The following is a 24,627-nucleotide window of genomic DNA, read 5'->3' as shown; positions in this document are numbered from 1 at the left end:
ATAAACACCTTCTATAAAATTTTTAATTGATATAATTTTATTACGAGTCAAAGATCCAATGAATAATTGTGTATTAGCTAAAGTTAGACAACTCTAATGCTTCTATATTATTATTATTATTCCTTATGCTTCTACACAAGTAGATTCTATACTACTATTCCTTATGCTTCTATATAAGTAGATTAGGGATGTCAATGGGGCAGGGCATCCCCCGCCCCCAAAATTAATCCCCATTTCTCGCGAGACTCCATTCTCCATCTCCCTATGTTTAACATTCATATGAAAATTATAGTAAAAAATATCAAAAAAAGCAAAAAACAAACTAAAAAATATTATTACAAACACACAAACATATCTTATCTAAGATTATAAGTCCAGAAATACAACATAGCAAATCATAGTCCATAAAATAAAATCTTAAAATATAACTTTCATTATAAAGAAAGCAATAAAATAAAGTTTTTAACATCAAATATTCTTTCATTGTCAGCATACAACTTCCAACAAACATCTCCATGTTCTCTGTTAAAATAACAGAGACATAAATATGTTAACATACAGTGACGAGAATGGAAGCAAACATGTAGACGCAGAAGTGGAGAGGGGAAAGACGCCGCGCCTGAAGAGAGAGAACGACGCAGTGAAGCTGCCAGGGTGACGGCGCAAGAGTGGCTGGTGGCGAGCTATGAGGGTTTTGAAGTTTGAACAAAATGGAGAGTGAGTGAGTGACTGGAGTCTGGAGAGTTGGGGCTTGGGTGGGAATAGAGAGTTAGAGACGGCGCAGCAACAAAGGTGAGAAGGGAAGATAGGGTTAGGGTTTTTAATGGGTGAAATTACTAAAATACCCCCTATGTTAGAAATAAAGTAAGGGTATTTAAGTAAGTTTAACAAATCGGAAAATTATTGGGGATGGGGCGGGGATCTCCGCTCGGGTCCCCACGCCTATCTCGGGGAAATTTTTCTCCCCATCCCCATCCCCACGGAAAAAATTCTCTACCATCGGGCCCCATTCGGGGCGGTTCCCGTGCGGATCCCCGCCTCCTAGGGATTTTTGACACCCCTAAAGTAGATGATATTAGTGCACCAAGTTCATTTGAGTGAAGTTGATGCTGAAATTGAACAATCCTTAGTTCAAATTTATCATGTTCAATATCATTCTTTTTTGGCTTGGCATCACCTTACTCAAACTCAGCTACTTAGAAAGCTTTAGAGTTCACTACAAAGAGTATGGCATTGGCATATCTTGACAATACATACAGATTTGCATAATTTAAAAAGAAAATTAAACATAATATTATTAATAAAATACCCGCATCAATTAAAGTTTAGAGTTTCACTAGAGGTAAAGAAAACACTACATATTGCTAAAGTTTACTAGCATTTCTTATTAAACAGTTAACTTCAAATCATGACCACTAACTCATTCACATTTAAGACCAAGAGCTTTGTTTTAAATCTTCGAGTTAGTTGTGTAGTTAGCATGTTTTGCTCATAGTTAGCATGTTTTACAAATGCTGAGCTTAAATTTTGGTTTATAATCTTATTTAAAAGTTTTCTAACTTATTAGCATAACAACTAGGTCCCAGAGACAAAGATAAGATGAAAATGAAACAATCAATAGATAGATAAGAGTAAAGAGCCGTTTGATGATGAGTAGAATAAGATTTCATTAAACTCAAAATAAAACAATTAGGCTAATAATAGAAGCATATACTGTTATACTATAATTGATCATTCAATAGTATGTAAATAAAAATGATCTTTCAAGCATAAAATAAATCTGAATTGTAGTTGAAATAGCCATCATTATCTAGTACGTGGGAATATCCATTAGACTGCATAAAATAATTTGGGAATTTTCTTATGTTGAAAGGTTTTTCATTTCCTAAATTTTGAAAACAAAACTATGAAGTTACAATCTACTGTACATATCAGACAAAGTACAAAATTATGCAAACTTCATGAGTAAGACACTGTTTTTTGTAAACTTCGCTAAAATCGGTAAATAATTAGTCAATAAATTAAATTTTAAATAAAAAAATTAAAAATACAAAACTAATATCAAAATAGGATAGAGCTCGACAAAACAAGAATTTTGATACCAATTTTAAAAAATTTGGTCCAAAGTTGGACCGGATAGGCCAAACCGGTTGAACTGGATCCAAACCGAGTCTGTGGGCCCAACCGGACCCATCATTTAAATGAGCTGAAGCTCATTCTTCCCAGTTCTGCATGCAAGAACACGCTAAAGGCAAGCAAACAGGGGGGAGAGCATCATAAGAAACCTAACCCTCACTTTAATTTCAAATCTAGATAACTTTTGATCCGGAGCTCCGATCATCGCACCGTTTGCGGCCACGCGTCCGCGGCGTCGAGCTCTACAAAGTCCAATACATTGTTAGGTAAGAAATTCACGTTTTTCTACTCAATTTCTCCATTTACAGTTTCGAAAATCTATGAGCAATTATGTTGAAAGTTGTTCAATTTCGGTGTTTAGGATCAAATTAACTTGGTGGACTTGCTGGGTCTTGTCCCGATTTCTCGTTGGTAAGGTGAGAGTCCTATAACTCTAATTAATTCATTAATTTGGTGTTTTGGGTATTGAATTTTGGGAATATGCTTGTGATACTTATGTTAGGTGCATGTAAATATGTGATATGAAGCAATTAGATATGTTAGGAGCTTAATTGGAAGCTGGGAGTGAGTTCTAGTTGCTGGATTTTGGTGATCGAGGCTTACAATTTGGCCTTGTGGGTTGCCTTGGACCAAACGCGGTGATCGGCCAAGGTATGGTTTAGGTTTCGCGCGTTTAATATTTAAGGTGTTGTGAAAACTTAGGCTAGAAGAACCATAGGTTAAGTTGAATTGGTTAATTGAATTAAATGATTAGTCTTGTGAAGTTGTTGAATAAATTGTGGATGAACCTGTATTGGAATTTATGAGGTGTTGAAGTTATTGAATGTGTGATCTTGAAATTGAGCTAGTGTTAGAAATTGTGAGCATGAATTTTTGGTATGGAATTTGTGTTCTTGAAACCATTAATGAAGGGTTGATATATGTTAATGAAATTTAATTGATATAGGTTGATAAAGGGTTGATATATGTGATGAAGGGTTAGTATATGTGAAGAGTTAATATATGTAAATGAGGGGTTGTTTATATATGTGATGTATGTTGATATAAATTGGTGGTTAAAGCTGGTTGGATTAGTTAAAGGTAAATTGAAAGTGGTTGTTAATGAAATAGGTTTGATGTGTAGTAATGTGCAGGTCTTGATGGTAAGAAACTTGAAAATTATATTGGTGAAAATGAGGTTTGGAATCAAATTGGTAAAAAGTGAATTTTAATAAACTTTGGAAGTCCATAACTTGCTCCTCAAATATTGGATGGAAATGTGGTTTATTTTAAATGAAAGATGGTTTTACAAGCTTTTAAACGATATCAATTTTGTGAAAAACGGAATTTTGTAGAGCAAGTTATGGACGATAGAAAGTGGGTGTATGAAACTGGATTAATGCAAGTTAAAAACTGGTTATGCAGCTTTCTGGGCATTCTGCATTTTGGAAAAACATCCATCCATGCGTACGCGTGGCCCACGCGTACGCGTGGCGGGGCATTTTAGCGACGCATGCGCGAGAAGCCATGCGCGCGCGTGAAAGGCTAATACGCATGATCACGCGTACGCATGACTCACGCGTACGCGTGACCACTGCCTGTTGCAAAATCGGATTTCGGCTGTTTTAAACCAAATTTTCACTTCTAAACCTCCATTTTCTTTCCTTTTAGACTTAGAGTATAGTATTAAGTCTAGTAGCTAGTTGGAGCTAGGAAAATAAGATAACTTGGGGATGAAGTAAGAGATAAAATGATGAGTTATATGAAGGAGATGAGAAAATTAAATAAGGTTTAATGCCATGGCTTGATATAAGATTATATGTTGTTTATGAAAATGAAATGACTTATGAATAATGATATCTGAGATACGAGTTTTCCTAGGTAAAAACCGTGGCTCGCCACCACGTGTTTTAGGTTGAATCTCGATACTCTGTTGACCCTACGTCGTAAGGGTGACCGGGCACGTATAAATTCCAGGGTATGGATAACCCCCCGTTGAGTGATTATATGATGAATGAATGTGAACTCTATGCATAAACTCTTGGAGATGCGCGACGGGGGACATTTTAAGGTTTTCGAACTTGTCGGATTGGCTGGATAACCGACAGATGGGCCCCATCAGCCATAGGACAGGCATGCATCATGTGCATTTGTTTGTTTTTATTGTTATGCATTTTCTGAGTTTGCCTAACTGTATGTATACATCCTACTACCTGCTATACTTGCTACTTGCACTATCTTCCTATTACTTGTGCGTGAATTTGTCTGGTTACTTGTCTTTGCTGAATTATGGATGACGGAGGAACGGAGGAAGGGTGAAATGGTTTGTTAGGTTAGGTTTAAGATTGAGTGAGTTTAAGCAGGTTTAGTATACCTACCCCTATTTATGGCTTCTGTTTAGAAATTAAGTTTTACAATTGTATGACAGAGTTCTAGGATTGCCTTTGGTATTCCCAGGACCTTATTTATTATACGCGTGGCATCTTTACCATGCTGAGAACCTCCGGTTCTCATTCCATATTGTGTTGCTGTTTTCTGATGCAGGTCGAGAGGCTCCTCGTTAGGCGCCTGGATTCCTGAAGCGGAGTAGTCCTTGGGATGTTTTGGTTTATCAGTTTATGTATATATTTACTTAGTTACTTAACTTGCTCTCCAAGAAACTTGTTATTTTGTTCCTCATAGAGGTTACAGGAGAGTTAGGACTTTATTTCTGTATTTTGGGTATTTTGGGATGCTGGTATATATATATGTAAATATTCTCCGGCCAACCTTGGCTTCGCAGGCTGAGTCAGGAGCTAGTTTCACTGTATTCTTGGCTCTCTTTTCGTTCTTTTGCTTATTTATATCTATAATCTTTAGGTTTTTTAGCATGCAAGTAGTTCTGTTTCTTGAGCGTTGCGCTTTTTTATTTTGCGATATTGTTTTACCCATTTTTCAAGGCTCCTAGTTAATTACCTCTTCTCCTATTATTATATATATATTTCTTTTTTTAGAGGTCGTAATACCTTACTATCTCAGTCTTATGACTTAAGCATAAGATTAAGTATGGTAGGGTGTTACATTATGGTATCAGAGCAGTTCGTTCCTATAGAGCCTGAGGGATGGACTGACTATGTTCCTGGGCATACTCTGGGTGTCTACACATGCTATTTAGGGTATCTAACTGATATATATGGCATTAATGCTCATGAGCATGCATTTGGGATTTTGAAATACTGGACTGGAGATATTGAGACTGATCACCTTGATATCACTTATTTGGTATGAACAGGAACCAAATGGCGTCTCGTGGGCGCGGTCGTGAGTACAATCAAGGTCGAGGACGGAGAGTTAATGAGGTAATCATACCAGTAGATAGTTTGACTGAGATCGTGACCGCAATGACGAGTGTCGTTGCTGCCATTGGTGCTGTTGCTGATGTGACCATCCGAGTGATGGATGGGGTGGAATCACAAGTTGGAACTGGCAACAATGGTGATAATGAATATGAAGGTGGACATAATATTCCGAGTCAGGGGGTACCAGTGGGTTATCCAGAGCAAGTTAACACAGGTCAGGCAATGGGAGAAAGCTCAAGGAGGACTGAGGTAGCAGGGAGTAATCGCCGAGAACCCTTCACAAAGAGAAAGGGAAAGATTACACCTAGGAGTCAGAATTTCAAAAAGAATCATTTTGTCGCTTCACACTCTCAGCGCCGGAACAATGACCGAAGGAACGACAACCGTCTGGATCCGAACATAGAAGGGCAAACCAGTACCCAACCGGATGACTTAAGATGCCCAAGATGTAAGAAGTACCATCCAAATAGACCATGCAGGGCCGGATTAAGTGTATGTTACAAGTGCGGAAAGCCGGGGCATATAACTCGAGACTGTCTATATAGAAAGCGCCAGAATGCAGCCGAATCCGATTCTCAGACCTGAGGTAACCATGAACTAGCAGTTGAGTTTTTAGCTACCTTACATATCATTAATATATAATATCCATTTGTGAAGCATGACAAGTTTTGATGATCATGGAGTATGAGCCGATGGTTAGTCGAAGACTATTAGCTGTTGAGATGGGGCGATACTTAGCTAACTTAGATGAGTGTCTAGGTTCTTGAAGGATAAGAATCAGAATGACAAAGTGGAAGTAGGGTGGATTATACTTAAGGAATTGGAACTGTCGAGAGCTATGCGGAGTTACCGTTTGAAATCCAGTGACGTTAAAGACTTCGAGGAAGAGGAATAGAGCAGATTTAACCTTTAGTTGCTAATTGATTAAGGGACAAGTAAAGGTGAGACCAAATTTCTATACGAGAGAATTTTCGAGACCATTTTTGAAGATGTACCAGAACTTCCACCTTAGAGAGAACGTGAGTCTACGATAGACTTAGTGCCGACAGCCGGATCAGTGTTGATTGCACCACGAGTGAAGACATCATTATAATCAGTAAAACTCAGGACCGAGTTGAAGGGAGTATTGGAAGAGAGAATCGTCCAACTAAGTGTTTCTTTTCGAGAGTGCACTAACTAATCTTCACGACTTAATCTAGCCTTTCTCTTATAGCTTACATTGAAAACTCTATCTTGAGTCTTTCCTGTAAAAGCCCAACTCGTCGTTCTTCTGATTCTATTCCTTACTCGTATAAGGCTTGTCTCTTTTGGAATAAGCCTGAACTCGTCCTAATATAATCACGTAACCCTTGAATTCTAGAGACCTGCGGTGCGTGGAGTTGCTCTCTTATGGAAATCGCATTCCTTTAAAGTCAACTAGAATCTATTCAATTCGACTTGCCCTATTCTTTCTATTCAAGCTTTGATTCGAACTTCTTCCCTGAGATGCAACTAGCAGGTTTCTTTTCATGTGCATTCCATTAGAAATTATTGAACTTGAGCTAGTGTTAGAAATTGTGAGCATGAATTGTTGGTATGAAATTTGTGTTCTTGAAACCATTAATGAAGGGTTGATATAGGTTGATATAGGTTGATAAAGGGTTGATAAAGGGTTGATATATGTGATGAAGGGTTAGTATATGTGAAGAGTTAATATATGTAAATGAGAGGTTATTTATGTATGTGATGTATGTTGATATAAATTGGTGGTTAAAGCTTGTTGGATTAGTTAAAGGTAAATTGGAAGTGGTTGTTAATGAAATAGGTTTGATGCGTAGTAATGTGCAGGTCTTGATGGTAAGAAACTTGAAAATTGGTGAAAATGAGGTTTGGAAGCAAATTGGTAAAAAGTGGATTTTAATAAACTTTGGAAGTTCATAACTTGCTCCTCAGATATTGGATGGAAATGTGGTTTATTTTAAATGAAAGATGGTTTTACAAGCTTTTAAACGATATTAATTTTGTGAAAAACGGAATTTTGTAGAGCAAGTTATGGACGATGGAAAGTGGGTGTATGAAACTGGATTAATGCAAGTTAAAAACTGGTTATGCAACTTTTTGGGCATTCTGCATTTTGGAAAAACGTCCATCCACGCATACGCGTGGCGTGGCATTTTAGCGACGCATGCGTGAGAAGCCATGCGCGTGTGAAAGGCTAATACGCATGGTATTTAGAGAGGGACGGACGATTACTATTCTCTTTGATATTTGCAAAATAAATTAATATTTGTCATTAAAAACATTTTATATCTTTTAGGGAGCGACTATAGTGTGGATATAAAAAGTTATCTACACTTGTAGATTTGTGGTGACATACCTTAGAGCATAGTTGTTAAAACTGAACTGAATCTATTAGGAAAACCAATAAATTAAACCTTAAACTAAAAGTGTTAATAGAGCATGATATCACTTTTTATCATTTAGTAAATTTATATTCACCTATGTTATAATATTTATGAGATTGTAATATAATACAAAAGATTATCGCACCTGTGGATGGTTTGAGGTAGCCGACTGAAAAAGAGTAATTTAGTGATACGACATTGTGAGGTAAATCAACTATATGACTTTCATCCTAAAATAAAATGAAAAAAATAAATATAATAATTTTAGTTCTAATTCTTATTTTTAGTATATTAAAATAACATATGACCAAATTAGTTAACTTAAAATATAGAAAAACAATAACAAATTAAAACTAAAATTAAAAAAAAATTAAGTGTATTCCGTAGGATTTAGAAAGGGAACGATTAATATTTTCTTTTGTATTTTTAAAACAAATTAATATTTACCACTAAAGACATTTAATATCTTTTAGGGAGTAACTATGGTGTGGATATCAAAAATTATCTACACCTATAAATTTGTGGTGGCATGCCTTAGAGTATAAATGTTAAAATTGGACCGGACCGAACAATTTAATAGAAAAATCGATAAACTAAATCTTAAACTAGTCCAATACAGTATTCTAAAAGTATTAACAACAGTCAATATTGTTACGATATGCGTTAATATATATATATATATACATGTAAAATATAAAAATTTTGTTACAATTATAATGTAGTTATTGTTCGATAATAATATTGGGCGAAGTCTTTAATGCCAAAATTAGGGGTTGTTCATGAGTCGGATCAGGTTTGATTAGGCTCAGGCTCATTCCTACAAGGACATATGGTCAATTATGACTTGACCCGAAAGTCATCCGAATAGATCAGGTTAAACTGAGACCCAATACAAAATTAGTATATTCAAATTTTTAAATTTTATATATTAAAATAATAAAACTTTACTTTAAAATTAAATTTAACAAATGTTATTTTATATTTATATCAAAATAAATTATTTTAAAGAAAAAATAATATCGTATAATACAAATGTTATTAATTTCACTCTAAAATATATTTTTTATTATAATACTTACTTAAGCGAACGAGTGAGTTAACAACCCAAGTTGGTTGGTGTTTTTGACATCTTTTATCCTCCTGGCCGCTTTAACCCATGACAACAATAAAAAAAAAAAAAAAGTCTCACACCAACTCATAAATTCAGTCTAACAAAATACATAAATTCGTTATAATTTTAGCCTATATATTTTTGTTTTATTTTTATAATTTTTTAATCAAGAAATACATGACACAATATTTTTTATCTTTGCTTACTCTCTATGTACTCTCTATTTATTCTATCTTTTAGTTTTATTACATAAATTTCTTCAACAACTTTTTTCATATACAAATGTATAAGTATTATAATTGATGTTATTTGATTCGAACTCATATGTATTTTAAAATTAATTACATATATAAAATATTTATATTTAATATACATTTAAATTAATAAAAAAATTTACTTTATGTAATAACGTTGAAAAATAATTTTTCTATTCTAAAATATCATATCTACAATGTTCTTTTATCTGTATTTCTTTGCCCACTCTAGGCCTTGTAGCATTTTTCTTCTATTAATAATTTTGGTCTCCTATTCTTTTTAATAACTTTTTGTACTCTTTTTATGTAATTTCAGGATGTTGTATTTAACGAAATAAACGGTGTCCATCCTCAACCACATAATATATATTTGGCTGGTCTTCTCACAGGCAAGTTTTTAAATGGTTTGTCCTCTTCTTTTTTTTACTTATCAACAGTTGTGTCAAATATTGAATCATGTCAATAAAATTCATAGACATATACACTCTATGATAACACATAACACTTTGTAATTTGTGTTAATATTGTATTATATTAGTAGATCTCATAAATATTATAACATAGATGAATATAAATTTACTAAATTATAAGAAGTGATAGAATAATAAAATTAAAAGAGTACATAAAGAGTACATAGAAAATACACAAAAATAAAGAATGTTATATTATGTAAAGCTAAAATATATAGACTAAAATTGTAACCAAATTTATGTGCAGGAGTGAAATAAAAAAATACAGCGTAGTGTGGTGAGAAATGCAATCTCTTATATGTATGACGTTTATACGCTCATGTCTGCTTGGTGAGTATGATAAAGAAAAATTTTTGTGGTGTAGCTAGATAAAGATGTCTGTCTTTAGTAAGCTCAACTCTTTTAAGCTTTTTAGATATGCACAATATATAATTTATGAATATAGCCCATACGGGAGTTTAATAATAATTATCATTTGTTTACCTTTTCCACGCATTTTAAAGTCTCATGATGGAGAACCTTAATTTTTGTAACATGTAACGTTCATTGCCTCTCTATCCACTAAATCACCACAATGGCACAACCTAGTCCACGCTTATTTGCTCTCTGCCAACGCCGTGCATCAAGCATTCACTGTCGATCTTAGACCCTCTCCCGGTGTAGTTCTCGTCCTCTCTCTCTTCTCATTCCAGCAACTCATTGTCTCATTAATTCTCGGTATCTCTCTTCTCTCTTCCCGTCATTCGTCTTCAGCCTCTCAGAGCGGTGGCGTGGGTCTCAGAGAGTCAACATCGTTGCTTGCGTTGTGGTACTCAGTCTCCCCTTTCATCGCTCCACTTCCAGTGTTCCAATGGAACCTCGGCCTTTTGTTTCATTTAGCTTTTTTTTATCCTTTTATATTCTGCTGTATGAATCTATTTCATTGAAGTTATTCAATTATTTTTTTTGTTCTACTTATTTTTTGTTAAGGTTTTTTGTATGAAATTATTTCATGCATTTCATTCAATTAGTGTTTTTGTTCTGTATATTTGGTTATTTGAAATTTTTTGGGTTATGTTTGTGAGGGTTAAAAAATTTTGGTACTTGTTTTTTTTATGATTTCAATTTCTGGATTTATGTTTCTGTTCATGTTGTTATATTTTTTATTTGGTATTCATGTTCGATTTCTATTCATGGTTTCAATTTCTGGGTTTATATTTCTATTCAATTTTGGTATTTGGTTTTATGATTCTGATTTTAATTTCTGGGTTTATGTTTCTGCTCATGATGTTTTATTTTTTATTTGTTATTGTTGTTTGATTTTTGTTCATGATTTCAATTTTTGGATTTATGTTTATGTTCAATTTTGGTATTTGTTTTTATGAATTTTTGTTTTTTTTATTTTTACTGCTGTTTGATTTTTATCCAGGGGCAAATTATGATAATAAGGCAGAGTTGTGAACCATCCATTGCATCAATCAAAGACGAGTTTAAATTCCTTTGTTTTTTTGCTATTTCTATTAATTTTGCTTTTGGAACATGTTTACATCACTCTAAATCTTAAAAATTTTAGAACAGGTGAATAAGTTATTCATTTTTTTGTGAATGCACTTATCTTTGGATGATTATTGCCTCTTAGTGTTTACAGCTAAGAATACTTTTTATTGATGTGAATTGCTTTACAGGTTGTTAGACTTCATAAAATGAATTATATGGTTGATTGTGTTTCCATTTTAGTGATTATTGGAATTTTAATTCATGTTGTGGCTTAGTTGGATCTATATCAAAGAACCTTGAATATATATGGTTGAAAGATATGAGATTACAGTGCACATCTCTTTCATTAGAAAGTGCAGTTTCTGATAATTTTTTGTCTTTGGAATCTTTTAACAGGTAAATTATATTGATGCATTTATTTTTCCACCAAGTCATAGTCCACCATTATTTACAACTTATGGATTTGTCTGTTTGCATTCTCATCTTCTCCCCCTGCACATTCCCCAAAAAAAATTGCTTGATAAAGGTTCTAATAGTCATGGATGTAATAAATCTAATAGTTTAAGTCATCATTGTGTTAACCCTACCAATCTGTGCGGGAAAAATCAGAGTTATGGATGGTGGGATTAGAAGTTACAAATTGAATTTTGTCTATGAAATATGAATGTTTTGGTGCAAAATATTTAGATTGCATTTTACATAAACATTTGCATCCTTTAAGTTTCAAAGAAGTGACTCCATAGAAATCAATGGATATAGTCATGTTGAAATCCTCAATAATGTGGGAATCAATTAGAATTCAATGGATTTAACACCCGCCATTTGGAAAACTATAAATAAACAGAGCTCAAACCTTTACTAATGTCTCTAACTTGATTTTGGCTTTTTGACCCCGCTATGATGTTTAAGATAAAAAATAACAATAGAAAAATCAACGGAGAAAATGGTCGTGACTAGTTAAAAGTCACTCATTAACACAAGAATTTGGACAATCCTGTGGCAGGTGAAGTGCAAATTCAAGGGAAATTATCAAACTAGCGAGGTATTTCACAGTGACACATTTTTTTTTTTTTGCGTGAGGGCACTTTATTAAAATGTTGGAATTTGCATGTGGGGGATGTAGTAAAAACAACTCAATGTAGCATGCGATCTCATTGAGACTTTGATGAGCGGATAATTTATACGCTTTTTGGCATTGTTTTTAGTATGTTTTTAGTAGGATCTAGTTACTTTTAGGGATGTTTTCATTAGTTTTTATGTTAAATTCACATTTCTGGACTTTACTATGAGTTTGTGTGTTTTTCTGTAATTTCAGGTATTTTCTGGCTGAAATTGAGGGACTTGAGCAAAAATCAGATTCAGAGGTTGAAAAAGGACTGCTGATGCTGTTGGATTCTGACCTCCCTGCACTCAAAGTGGATTTTCTGGAGCTACAGAACTCGAAATGGCGCGCTTCCAATTGCGTTGGAAAGTAGACATCCAGGGCTTTCCAGCAATATATAATAGTCCATACTTTGGCCAAGAATTGACGACGTAAACTGGCGTTCAACGCCAGCCTTCTGCCCAAATCTGGCGTCCAGCTCCAGAAAAGGATCCAAAACCAGAGTTGAACGCCCAAACTGGCACAGAAACTGGCGTTCAACTCCACAAATGGCCTCTGAACGTGCTACACTCAGGCTCAGCCCAAACACACACCAAGTGGGCCCAGGAAGTGGATTTATGCATCAATTACTTACTCATGTAAACCCTAGTGACTAGTTTATTATAAATAGGACCTCTTACTATTGTATTAGGCATCCTGGATTGTATTTTGATCCTGTGATCTCGTTTAGGGGGCTGGCCATCTCGGCCATGCCTGGACCTCTCACTTATGTATTTTCATACGGTAGAGTTTCTACACTCCATAGATTAAGGTGTGGAGCTCTGCTGTTCCTCAAAGATTAATGCAAAGTACTACTGTTTTCTATTCAATTCTTCTTATTTTGTTTCTAAGATATCCATTCGCACCCAAGAACGTGATGAAGGTGATGATTATGTGTGACGCTCATCACCATCTCCCCTATGAACGCGTGCCTGACAAACACTTCCGTTCTACATGAATTAAGCTAGAATGAGTATCTCTTAGATCTCCTAACCAGAATCTTCGTGGCGTAAGCTAGAATGATGGCGGCATTCAAGAGAATCCGGAAGGTCTAAACCTTGTCTGTGGTATTCCGAGTAGGATTCAATGATTGAATGACTGTGACGAGCTCCTAACTCGCGATTGCAGGGCGTTAGTGACAGACGCAAAAGGATAGTAAATCCTATTCCGGCATGATCGAGAACCGACAGATGAATAGCCGTGCCGTGACAGGGTGCGTGAGCATATTATTCACTGAGAGGATAAGATGAAGCCATTGACAAGGGTGATGCCTCCAGACGATTAGCCGTGCCGTGACAGGGCATTGGATCATTTTCCCGTGAGATGACCGAAAGTAGCCGTTGGCAGTGGTGATGTATCACATAAAGCCAGCCATGGAAAGGAGTAAGACTGATTGGATGAAGATAGCAGGAAAGCAGAGGTTCAGAGGAACGAAAAGCATCTCCATTCGCTTATCTGAAATTCCTACCAATGATTTACATAAGTATCTCTATCCCTATTTTATTATATAATATTCGAAAACATCTTTATCACTTTATATCTGCCTGACTGAGATTTACAAGGTGACCATAGCTTGCTTCATACCAACAATCTCCGTGGGATTCGACCCTTACTCACGTAAGGTATTACTTGGACGACCCAGTGCACTTGCTGGTTAGTTGTATCGAAGTTGTGACAATTATGAATTAAGATCAAAGCACCAAGCTTTGGAGCCATTACCAGGGATTGTTCGAGCCTGGACATCACAATTTCGTGCACCAAGTTTTTGGCGCCGTTGCCGGGGATTGTTTGAGTTTTCGGCAAGCTTTTGGTCCGGTAACATCAGTGCCAGATTCCCTTTTGATCCGGCAACAGCACCAAGTTTTTGGCGCCGTTGCCGGGGATTGTTTGAGTTTGGACAACTGACGGTTCATCTTGTTGCTCAGATTGGGTAATTTTCTTTTCGTTTTGTTTTCAAAAATCTTTCAAAAATATTTTCAAAAATCTCTCATCCGTTTTCGAAAAAAAAATAAAAATGTTTTCAAAAATAAAATATTTTTCTTCAGAATTTTTAAGAATGAATTCTAGTGTTTCATGAAGCATGTTGAAGCCTGGCTGGCTGTAAAGCCATGTCTAAATTTATTTGGACTGAGGCTTGTAATTTGTTATAAAGAGCAATATACTCTCGTGTTAAAGACTAAAGCTTGGCTGGCCATTGGCCATGTCTAGTGTTTTGGACTGGAGCTTTCATTGAAAGCTTGGCTGGCTAGTGAGCCATGTCTAATTCCTGGACTGAAGCTTTTGACTAACATGGCAAGATTCCTGGAATTCATATTAAAAATTTTGGAATCCTTATTTTCTTTTTTCAAATTAATTTTCGAAAAAAAAATTATTACCAAAAAAAAATCAGAAAATCATAAAAATCAAAAATATTTTTCTGTTTCTCGTTTGAGTCTTGAGTCACATTATAAGTTTGGTGTCACCTGCATATGCATCTTGCATTTTTCGAAAATATCATGCATTCATAGTATTCTTCATGATCTTCAAGTTGCTCTTGGTAAGTCTTCTTGTTTGATCTTGATGATTTTTTGTTTTGTGTCTTTTCATGTTTATCATATGCATTCTTGAATTCTTAGTGCCTAAGCATTAAAGAATTCTAAGTTTGGTGTCTTGCATGTTTTCTTTGCATTAAAAATTTTTCAAAATTATGTTCTTGATGTTCATCTTGACATTCATAGTGTTCTTGGTGTTCATCTTGACATTCATATCATTCATGCATGCATTCATTGTTTTGATCTAAAAATTTCATGCATTACATAATTTTCATGTTTTTCATAAAAAATTCAAAAATAAAAAAAATATCTTTCCCTTTTTCTCTCATCAAATTCGAAAATTTGGATTGACTTTTTCAAAAATTTTCAAAATCAAATTGTTTCTCATGAGTCAAATCAAATTTTCAATTTGAAAATCTTATCTTTTTCAAAATCTTTTTCAAAAATCAAATCTTTTTCAAAATTCTTAGTTATTTTCGAAAATTTCAAAAATATTTTTCAAAAATCTTTTTCTTATTTTTATACCAAATTTTCGAAAATAACAATAACAATTAATGTTTTGATTCAAAAATTTCAAGTTTGTTACTTGCTTGTTAAGAAAGATTCAAACTTTAAGTTCTAGAATCATATCTTATGATTTCTTGTGAATCAAGTCATTAATTGTGATTTTAAAAATCAAATCTTTTTCAAAACTAATTTCTATCATATCTTTTCAAAAATATCTTCTTATCTTATCTTTTTCAAAAAGTTGGTTTCAAAATATCTTCTCTAACTTCCTATCTTCTTATCTTTTCAAAATTTGTTTCAACTAACTAACTAACTTTTTGTTTCTTATCTTATCTTTTTCAAAACTACCTAACTAACTCTCTCTCTCTCAATTTTCGAAAATATCTTCCCTCTTTTTCAAAAATATCTTTTCAAAATATCTCTTCTAACTTCCTAACTTCTTATCTTTTCAAAATTTGTTTCAACTAACTAACTAACTTTTTGTTTGTTTCTTAACTTTTTCAAAACCACCTAACTAACTCTCTCTCTCTCTAATTTTCGAAAATATCTCCCCTCTTTTTCAAAAATTTCTTTTTTATTAACTAATTATTTTTATTTTTAAATTTTAAAAAAATTTTTCGAAAATTTCTAACATTTTTCAAAAACCATTTTCAAAAATCACTAACTCCTTTTCAAAATAATTTTCGAAAATTATACCTCCCCCATCCTATTCTATTTATTCATTCATATCCTAACATCTCATCTCACATCTCTTCCATTCGTACAGTTGTGTTTCTTCCTTTACATCACATTCTTTATCTCCCCCTCCTTTCTTCCACTCACACAGGGATCCCTATACGGTGGTATAAAGGATCTCTATTATTATTATCATTTTTCTGGCCATTCTTCTTTGTCATATGAGCAGGAGCAAGGATAAGAACATTCTTGTGGAAGCAGATCCAGAACCTGAAAGGACTCTGAAGAGAAAATTTAGAGAAGCTAAAATACAACAATCCAGAGATAACCTTCCAGAAATTTTCGAACAGGCAGAGGAGATGGCAGCCGAAAATAATAATAATGTAAGGAAGATGCTTGGTGACTTTACTGCACCTAATTCCAATTTACATGGAAGAAGCATCTCCATTCCTGCCATTGGAGCAAACAACTTTGAGCTGAAACCTCAGTTAGTTTCTCTGATGCAGCAGAACTGCAAGTTTCATGGACTTCCATCTGAAGATCCTTTTCAGTTCTTAACTGAATTCTTGCAGATATGTGATACTGTTAAGACTAATGGAGTAGATCCTGAAGTCTACAGGCTCATGCTTTTCCCTTTTGCTGTAAGAGACAGAGCTAGATTATGGTTGGATTCTCAACCTAAAGACAGCCTGAACTCTTGGGATAAGCTGGTCACGGCTTTCTTAGCCAAGTACTTTCCTCCTCAAAAGCTGAGCAAGCTTAGAGCTGATGTTCAAACCTTCAGACAGAAAGAAGGTGAATCCCTCTATGAAGCTTGGGAAAGATACAAACAGTTGACCAAAAAGTGTCCTTCTGACATGCTTTCAGAATGGACCATCCTGGATATATTCTATGATGGTTTATCTGAGCTATCAAAGATGTCACTGGACACTTCTGCAGGTGGATCCATTCACCTAAAGAAAACGCCTGCAGAAGCTCAAGAACTCATTGACATGGTTGCTAATAACCAGTTCATGTACACTTCTGAAAGGAATCCTGTGAGTAATGGGACGCCTATGAAGAAGGGAGTTCTTGAAGTTGATACTCTGAATGCCATATTGGCTCAGAACAAAATATTGACTCAGCAAGTCAATATGATTTCTCAGAGTCTGCATGGAATGCAAGCTGCATCCAACAGTACTCAAGAGGCATCTTCTGAAGAAGAAGCCTATGATCCTGAGAACCCTGCAATAGCAGAGGTAAATTACTTAGGTGAACCTTATGGAAACACCTATAACTCAACATGGAGAAATCATCCAAATTTCTCATGGAAGGATCAAAAGCCTCAACAAGGCTTTAATAATGGTGGAAGAAACAGGTTTAGCAATAGCAAACCTTTTCCATCATCCACTCAGCAACAGACAGAGAACTCTGAACAAAATGCTTCTAATTTAGCAAATCTAGTCTCTGATCTATCTAAGGCCACTGTAAGTTTCATGAATGAAACAAGGTCTTCCATTAGAAATTTGGAAGCACAAGTGGGCCAGCTGAGTAAAAGGATCACTGAAATCCCTCCTAGTACTCTCCCAAGCAATACAGAAGAGAATCCAAAAGGAGAGTGCAAGGCCATTGACATAAGCGCCATGGCCAAACCTCTGAGGAGAGGAGAGGACGTGAATCCCAAGGAGGAGGACCTCCTGGGACGTCCAGTGATCAATACGGAGCTTCCCTCTGGGGAACCAAAGGACTCTGAGGCTCATCTAGAGACCATAGAGATTCCATTGAACCTCCTTATGCCCTTCATGAGCTCTGATGAGTATTCCTCTTCTGAAGAGAATGAGGATGTCACTGAAGAGCAAACTGCCAAGTTTCTTGGTGCAATCATGAAGCTGAATGCCAAATTGTTTGGCATTGATGCTTGGGAAGTTGAACCTCCCTTGTTCATCAATGAACTACGTGATCTGGATCAACTGACATTGCCTCAGAAGAGACAGGATCCTGGAAAGTTCATAATACCCTGTACCATAGGCACCATGATCTTTAAGGCTCTGTGTGACCTTGGTTCAGGAATAAACCTCATGCCCCTCTCTGTAATAGAGAAACTGGGAATCTATGGGGTGCAAGCTGCTAAAATCTCACTAGAGATGGCAGACAGCTCAAGAAGACAGGCTTATGGACAAGTAGAAGATGTATTAGTAAAGGTTGAGGGCCTTTACATACCTACTGATTTCATAGTCCTGGATACTGGAAAGGAAGAGGATGAATCCATCATCCTAGGAAGACCTTTCCTGGCCACAGCAAGAGCTGTGATTGATGTTGACAGAGGTGAAATAGTCCTTCAATGGAATGAGAACTCCCTTGTATTCAAAACTCAAGGATCTCCCTCTGCAACCATGGAGAGGAAGCTTGAAAAGCTTCTCTCAAAGCAGAGTCAACCAGAGCCCCCACAGTCAAACTCTAAGTTTGGTGTTGGGAAGCCACAACCAAACTCTAAGTTTGGTGTTGAACTCCCATATCCAAACTCTAAGTTTAGTGTTGGAGAGTCTCAACAAAGCTCTGCACATCTGTGAGGCTCCATGAGAGCCCACTGTCAAGCTATTGACATTAAAAAAGCGCTTGTTGGGAGGCAACCCAATGTTTATCTAATTCTTATTTTTATTGTTTTTCATGTTTTCTTAGGTTCATGATCATGTGGAGTCACAAAATAAATAGAAAAAATTGAAAACGGAATCAAAAACAGCAGAAGAAAAATCACACCCTGGAGGAGCATCTGTCTGGCGTTCAGCGCCAGAACAGAGCATGGTTCTAGCGCTGAACGCCCAAAATGGGCAGCTTCTGGGTGCTGAACAGAGCATGGTTCTATTCCAATCATCGTTGATATCTCACGGGTATTCAATAATCAATTAGATCTATATCCAACCAACAATTTTCACATCACCATAATAGAGTCAATAAAACATTGATCTTTTGTACCAATTTTCACAATTGGATATTGGAATGACAAAATCAAGAAGCTGCAATAAGTAATTTAAAGTTTGTTATGGCCTGGCCCAAATGGAATATGGGCCGACCTGACCCATGAACCACCCGACCCAAACGGTCGGGTGCAAGGCGTTCAGATACCGATCCGGACACGCGTCCTGGACAGCTTTCCGCTACAACTGTGAAAGGAAGCTTGGAGGAAGGTGGGCTCTGCCCCTGGGGGCCCCACTCCTGACACGGTATATATGGGGTGGGCACTGCCCCTCCCCCAAGGTACGTCACATACCACTCACCCCTTTTTCGCCTGCACACTTTTACTGACTAGAGCGTCGGAGTGTCTTTGAAGGTAACACCCCCCCTCTTCACAAAGTGCTCGGGACGTCATCCATCCCAACCCAGCAACCCGGAACCAAGCGAGACCCCTTCTCATCAATCCGATCACTAACCCGAACCGTCCGGTACCCGACTTACCAAACATTGGCGCCGTCTGTGGGGATACGCCTAAATGGACGTTGTACTGGACCCAGGAGGAACAGGCTGCGAGACCGAGCGCAGAGGGGAAGCCTCCGTGGCTTCTTCCCGGGAGCGCACGAGGTCCCCTCCAAGACGAACCTCACGATCTCCCAAAAGGCGCCCCTTCGGGGGAACTCGCGACAACAGTGCCAGAATAATGCAGGAACTGCGTCACAGGATGCAGGACGTGGAACGCCGACTGGTAGATCGGAAACTTCGCCAACAAACTCCCGAATCAAGCTAATCTCATCCCCCCCCGAGAAGCCACTCCCGACGAACAGCTAGCCCACGATCTGAGCCCGAGAGCGCCAGGGAGGATGGGCGCCTAAGAAGATGCTGTGACCGCATCATCTATACCAGGCGCGAAAGAAGACGCACCGTAGATCGAGACTGGGAAGACGGTCGACGGGAAGACGGCGAGGGAAGAACAAGGAGAACGCGAGGACCAGTGATAATGGGCGCAACCCCATTTCATCATTCCATCCTCGAAGTCCGGCTGCCAAAGCACTTTGACAAGCCAATGGACATGAGGTACGACGGAACCCAAAACCCACAGGAGCACCTTACGACCTTCGAGGCCAGGATGAACTTGGAGGGAGTGGGAGACGAGGTGAAGTGCCACGCTTTCCCGGTCACCCTCGCGGAACCTGCAATACGGTGGTTTAACAGCCTCCCACAGGGCTCGGTGGCCAGGTTTTCGGATATAAGCCACGCCTTCTTAGCCCAATTTACTACCAGAATCGCAAAGGCAAAGCACCCGATCAATCTGCTCGGGGTGACGCAGAGGTCCGGCGAACCGATCAGGAAATATCTAGACCGGTTCAAGGACGAGTGCTTGGAGATCGACGGGCTGACTGATTCGGTTGCTAGCCTATCCCTGACGAATGGACTTCTAAACGAGGACTTCAGAAAGCACCTCACCACGAAGCTGGTGTGGACAATGCAGGAGATCCAAAATGTAGTCAGGGAATACATTAATGATGAAGAAGTCAGCCAGGTCGTGGCTGCCAACAAACGGTAGCCCTCCTACAATCAAACTTGGCAGCACGGAAACAGAGACAGACAGAAGGAACATGCCAGAGACGGCGGTCCGAGCAAAACACCCAGGCCGTTTCCTCGAGTCGGGAAGTTCACCAATTACACCCCCTCACCGTCCCATCATAGAAGTTTATCAACAGATAGCAGTGAAGGGAATTTTGTCGAAGCCCCGACCTCTAAAGGACCGGACCAGGGGAAACAAGAGCCTCTATTGTGATTATCCCAAAGGCTATGGACACAAGACACAGGATTGCTTCGACTTGAAGGACACGTTGGAACAAGCAATCCGGGACGGGAAACTGGCTGAATTCTCCCATCTCATCAGGGAGCCCAGAAGACGAGATCGTGACCGAGAGGCAGAGGACAAGACTTGCGCCGTAAAGCGACGTCACGACCAGGGTGACATCGAACAAGGTCTCACCATAGTGAACGTCGTGACGGCGAGAGACGCACCCCCAAGGTCGAAGTCGGCACACAAGAAAGGCGATTACTTCATCATCTGCACAAAACCCCAAGAGGTCAAGGTCGCCATCCAGCTCATTCGGCCCAGAGGACCAGTGTTTTGATGAGGTCGCGGAAAGCCCCCCCATGGTCATCACGGCCAGGGTGGGAACTGGCCTCATCAAGTGCATCCTAATAGACACCAGTGCTGACTGAAATATCATGTTCCGCAATGTGTTCGATGCTTTGGGACTGCGGGATGCCGACCTAAAAACCCACCAGCATGATGTTGTAGGGTTAGGCGACCACTTCATCAAGCCAGACGGGATAATCTCTCTGTCGATATCAGTAGGACACAGGCAGGGACGAGGCTCGACAATGGCCAAGTTCGTGGTTCTGCGCGACTCCACAGCCTACAACATCATCCTGGGGAGGAAGACCATCAACGATCTCAGGGCAGTAATCAACACAAAGATGCTAGTAATGAAATTCGTGGCTGACGACGGGTCCGTGGGATCCATAAAAGGAGATTTGGAAACGGCAGTCGCCTGCGACAATGCCAGTCTCTCCTTAAGGAAGCAGTAGGAGTGTTCCTTGCCGACCTAGACGCTAGAGTCGAAGACAAACCCAGACCCGAGCCGGAAGGGAACTTGGAGAAATTCAGAGTCGGTGACACAGAAGAGAAGTTCACCTTCGTGAACAGAGACCTACGACACAACCTGAAGGGACCCCTAATGGAAATGATCAGGGCTAACGGCGACCTATTTGCATGGACGCCAGCCGACATGTCGAGAATAGACCCCCAACTCATGTCACATCACTTGGCCGTGACGGCGGAGGCCAGATCGATAGCTCAAAGAATGAGGAAAATGTCGCAAAAGCGAGCGGAGGAGATGGCCAGGCAGACGGCTAGCCTCCTCGAAGAGGATTTATTCGAGAACTTAACTACTCGACGTGGCTGTCGAATGTAGTTTTAGTGAAAAATCACAATGGGAAATGGAGGATGTGTGTGAATTACTCTGATCTCAACAAAGCATGCCCCAAAGACTGCTACCCCCTACCCAACATTGATGCACTCATCGATGCCGCGGCGGGATATCGATACCTAAGCTTTATGGACGCCTACTCTGGTTATAACCAGATACCAATGCACCGGCTTGACGAAGAGAAAACGGCGGTCATAACGCCAAGAGGGATATATTGCTACAAGGTAATGTCGTTCGGCCTAAAGAACGCTGGGGCCACGTACCAGAGGCTAATGAACAAGATATTCAATGACCTCATAGGCAAAACGGTGGAGGTGTATGTAGATGATATCCTAGCGAAGACCACCCGACCCGAGGACCTCATAAGCGACCTGGGAAATGTGTTCACCTCCCTCTGACAACACGGCATGAGACTCAATCCACTCAAATGCGCCTTTTCCATGGAGGCAGGAAAGTTCCTAGGGTTCATGATAACCCAAAGGGGGGTTGAGGCCAACCCGGAAAAGTGCCAAGCAATACTCCAAATGAAGAGTCCGGGCTGCATCAAGGATGTTCAGAGGTTATTAGGTAGACTCACCGCCCTATCCCGTTTCCTTGGGGCGTCGGCCGCTAGGGCGCTGCCGTTTTTCAACCTTATGAAAAAAGGAATAGGGTTTGAATGGACCCCGGCGTGTGAGGAAGCATTTAAACATTTCAAAGAGATCCTCGCCACACCACCGTGCTCGCGAAGCCCAAAGTCGGAGAACCGCTCTACCTGTACCTGGCCATAACGGATGAAGCGCTGGCAGCAGTTTTGGTATGGGAAGAAGGGAAAGTTCAACAACCAATTTACTTCGTGAGTAGAGCACTGCAAGGAGCAGAACTGAGATATAGCAAACTAGAGAAACTGGCTCTAGCACTGCTAACCTCCTCCCGAAGACTACGGCAGTATTTCCAGGCACCAAGTGGTCGTGAGAATGGACCAGGGAATCTGCCAAGTGCTCCAAAAACCCGACTTAGCGGGAAGAATGATGACTTGGGCCATCGAGCTATCTCAGTATGAATTGCGATACGAGCCCCGACATGCGATCAAGGCACAAGCAATGGCAGACTTCTTGGTAGAAGTAGCGGGGGACCCGACCGAGGAAGCGGGCACACGGTGGAGGCTCCATGTGGACGGGGCCTCCAACCAAACGTCCGGGGGTGCCGGGATCATCTTGGAAAGTCCTGCCGGGGTCATATATGAACAGTCAATCAAGTTCGAGTTTCCTGTATCGAACAACAGCGAAACATGAGGCCCTCCTAGGCGGCTTAATCTTAGCTCGGGAAGTCGGGGATACGAGGCTGGAAGTATGCAGCGACTCAGAGGTCGTGACCTCACAAGTAAATGGAAGCTACCAAGCCAGAGACTCGCTATTACAAAAGTACTTGGAGAAGGTCAAAGAGCTGAGCAAACAGTTTGAGGAGGTCGCGGTCCAACATGTTCCAAGAGAAAGGAACACACGGGCAGACCTCCTATCCAAGCTAGTGAGCACGAAACCGGGAGCCAGTAACCGGTCTCTCATACTAGGCATGACAAAAGAACCAGCAGTTTCCCTCCACCTGACAAAGATAAGTCCCTCCTGGATGGACCCCATAACTGATTACCTAGAAAACGGCAAACTCCCTGAAGATGAGAAAAAAGCTAAAACATTGAGAAGGGAGGCAGCCAAATATGCGATCATACAAGGCGAACTGTTCAAAAAGAGACTCAGCCAGCCCTTGCTGAAATGCATGCATCCCGACCAAACGGACTACGTACTCAGAGAAGTCCATGAGGGGTGTTGTGGTCACCACGTCAGGGGCAAAGCCCTAGCAAGAAAGCTCATCCGAGCTGGATATTACTGGCCATCAATGATGGACGACTCCAAAGAATTTGTGAAGAAATGTGTCAAGTGCCAAGAGAATGCCAACTTTCACAAAGCCCCGGCTACTGAACTGAGCTTACTGATGTCCTCCCGACCTTTCGCACAGTGGGGGTCGACCTCCTGGGACCTTTCCCGGTTGGTCCGGGGCAAGTCAAATATCTCATAGTTGCCATCGACTACTACACCAAATGGATAGAGGCTGAACCACTGGCCAGTATATCCTCATCCAATTGTCGAAAGTTCATGTGGAGACAGGTGATAACCCGATTCGGCATCCCGGAAGTCGTTATCTTGGATAACGGGACGCAGTTCACCGATAAAAAGTTCGTGGAGTTCCTCACCGGTCTAGGCATAAAACAGAAATTCTCTTTGGTGGAGCATCCCCAGACGAACGGGAAAGTCGAGGCTGCAAACAAGGTCGTCTTGCTGGGCCTCAAGAAACGGCTGGATAATAAAAAAGGTGCATGAGCTGACGAACTCGCCTCAATCCTCTGGTCTTACTGTACAACCAAGCAGTCCTCCACGGGAGAAACCCCTTTCCGCTTGCCGTACGGGGTGGACGCAATGATACCCGTAGAGATCAACGAGCCAAGCCCACGACTACTTCTAAACGGAGTGGAAGAAGCTATAGAGAAGGACCTAGTAGACGAGGCAAGGGAGATGGCCCATTTGTCACAAATAGCACTAAAGCAAAGAATGGCCCTGCGCTACAACACCAAAGTGCTCAGGAGAGAGTTCGAACAAAACGACCTCATCCTACGGCGCAATGACATCGGTCTCCCGACTCAGGGGGAAGGCAA

General features: G+C 39.4%; 3 protein-coding genes, 1 long non-coding RNA gene and 1 other non-coding gene across 7 annotated transcripts; 4 read left to right on the top strand and 1 right to left on the bottom strand.

Moving 5' to 3' along the window:
- Positions 1 to 2,224: 2,224 nt before the first annotated feature.
- On the top strand, positions 2,225 to 9,657 carry LOC112773202 (uncharacterized). Of its 3 annotated transcripts, none has more exons than XR_003187837.3 (4): positions 2,225 to 2,402; positions 2,498 to 2,552; positions 2,639 to 2,787; positions 4,660 to 4,924. XR_003187837.3 is itself a non-coding variant. In XM_072224167.1 (4 exons), the coding sequence occupies exon 4, from the start codon at positions 5,394 to 5,396 to the stop codon at positions 6,036 to 6,038; it is 645 nt and encodes a 214-aa protein (XP_072080268.1). In that variant the 5' UTR covers positions 2,225 to 2,402; positions 2,498 to 2,552; positions 2,639 to 2,787; positions 5,387 to 5,393; the 3' UTR covers positions 6,039 to 7,209. The 3 variants fall into 3 exon arrangements, 2 of the variants coding, with proteins under 2 accessions (XP_072080268.1, XP_072080269.1); XM_072224167.1 differs by lacking the exon at positions 4,660 to 4,924 and adding an exon at positions 5,387 to 7,209; XM_072224168.1 differs by lacking the exons at positions 2,225 to 2,402; positions 2,498 to 2,552; positions 4,660 to 4,924 and adding exons at positions 5,387 to 6,039; positions 9,519 to 9,657 and having other exon boundaries at positions 2,649 to 2,787.
- A 507-nt stretch (positions 9,658 to 10,164) lies between these two features.
- On the top strand, positions 10,165 to 13,119 carry LOC140181164 (uncharacterized). Its single transcript, XR_011875915.1, has 2 exons — positions 10,165 to 10,480; positions 12,464 to 13,119. It is a non-coding gene; the product is annotated as an uncharacterized lncRNA (long non-coding RNA).
- Positions 13,120 to 16,757: 3,638 nt separating this feature from the next.
- Positions 16,758 to 16,865, bottom strand: LOC112773716 (small nucleolar RNA R71). The gene has a single exon (XR_003188252.1). It is a non-coding gene; the product is annotated as a small nucleolar RNA R71 (small nucleolar RNA).
- A 3,065-nt stretch (positions 16,866 to 19,930) lies between these two features.
- On the top strand, positions 19,931 to 20,497 carry LOC112770414 (uncharacterized). The gene has a single exon (XM_025814774.1). The coding sequence runs from the start codon at positions 19,931 to 19,933 to the stop codon at positions 20,495 to 20,497; it is 567 nt and encodes a 188-aa protein (XP_025670559.1).
- Positions 20,498 to 23,162: 2,665 nt separating this feature from the next.
- LOC112770413 (uncharacterized) lies at positions 23,163 to 24,295 on the top strand. The gene is made up of 2 exons (XM_025814772.1): positions 23,163 to 23,849; positions 24,083 to 24,295. Exons 1-2 carry the CDS (start codon positions 23,163 to 23,165, stop codon positions 24,293 to 24,295), a joined length of 900 nt encoding a protein of 299 aa, XP_025670557.1.
- Positions 24,296 to 24,627: the final 332 nt, after the last annotated feature.

The sequence above is a fragment of the Arachis hypogaea genome, chromosome 18 (assembly GCF_003086295.3).
Source record: "Arachis hypogaea cultivar Tifrunner chromosome 18, arahy.Tifrunner.gnm2.J5K5, whole genome shotgun sequence".
Taxonomy (NCBI): Eukaryota; Viridiplantae; Streptophyta; class Magnoliopsida; order Fabales; family Fabaceae; genus Arachis; species Arachis hypogaea.
This window is presented reverse-complemented; position numbering and strand designations above follow the sequence as displayed.

What these genes read in the sequence shown, in the direction of transcription:
- LOC112773202 (XM_072224168.1), top strand. Translation starts at nt 5,394, where the DNA reads ATGGCGTCTCGTGGGCGCGGTCGTGAGTACAATCAAGGTCGAGGACGG.
- LOC112770413 (XM_025814772.1), top strand. Translation starts at nt 23,163, where the DNA reads ATGAACAGTCAATCAAGTTCGAGTTTCCTGTATCGAACAACAGCGAAA. An exon ending in AAGAATTTGTGAAGAAATGT is followed by an intron (nt 23,850 to 24,082) that starts GTCAAGTGCCAA and finishes ATGTGGAGACAG; the next exon opens with GTGATAACCCGATTCGGCAT.
- LOC112770414 (XM_025814774.1), top strand. Translation starts at nt 19,931, where the DNA reads ATGGGCGCAACCCCATTTCATCATTCCATCCTCGAAGTCCGGCTGCCA.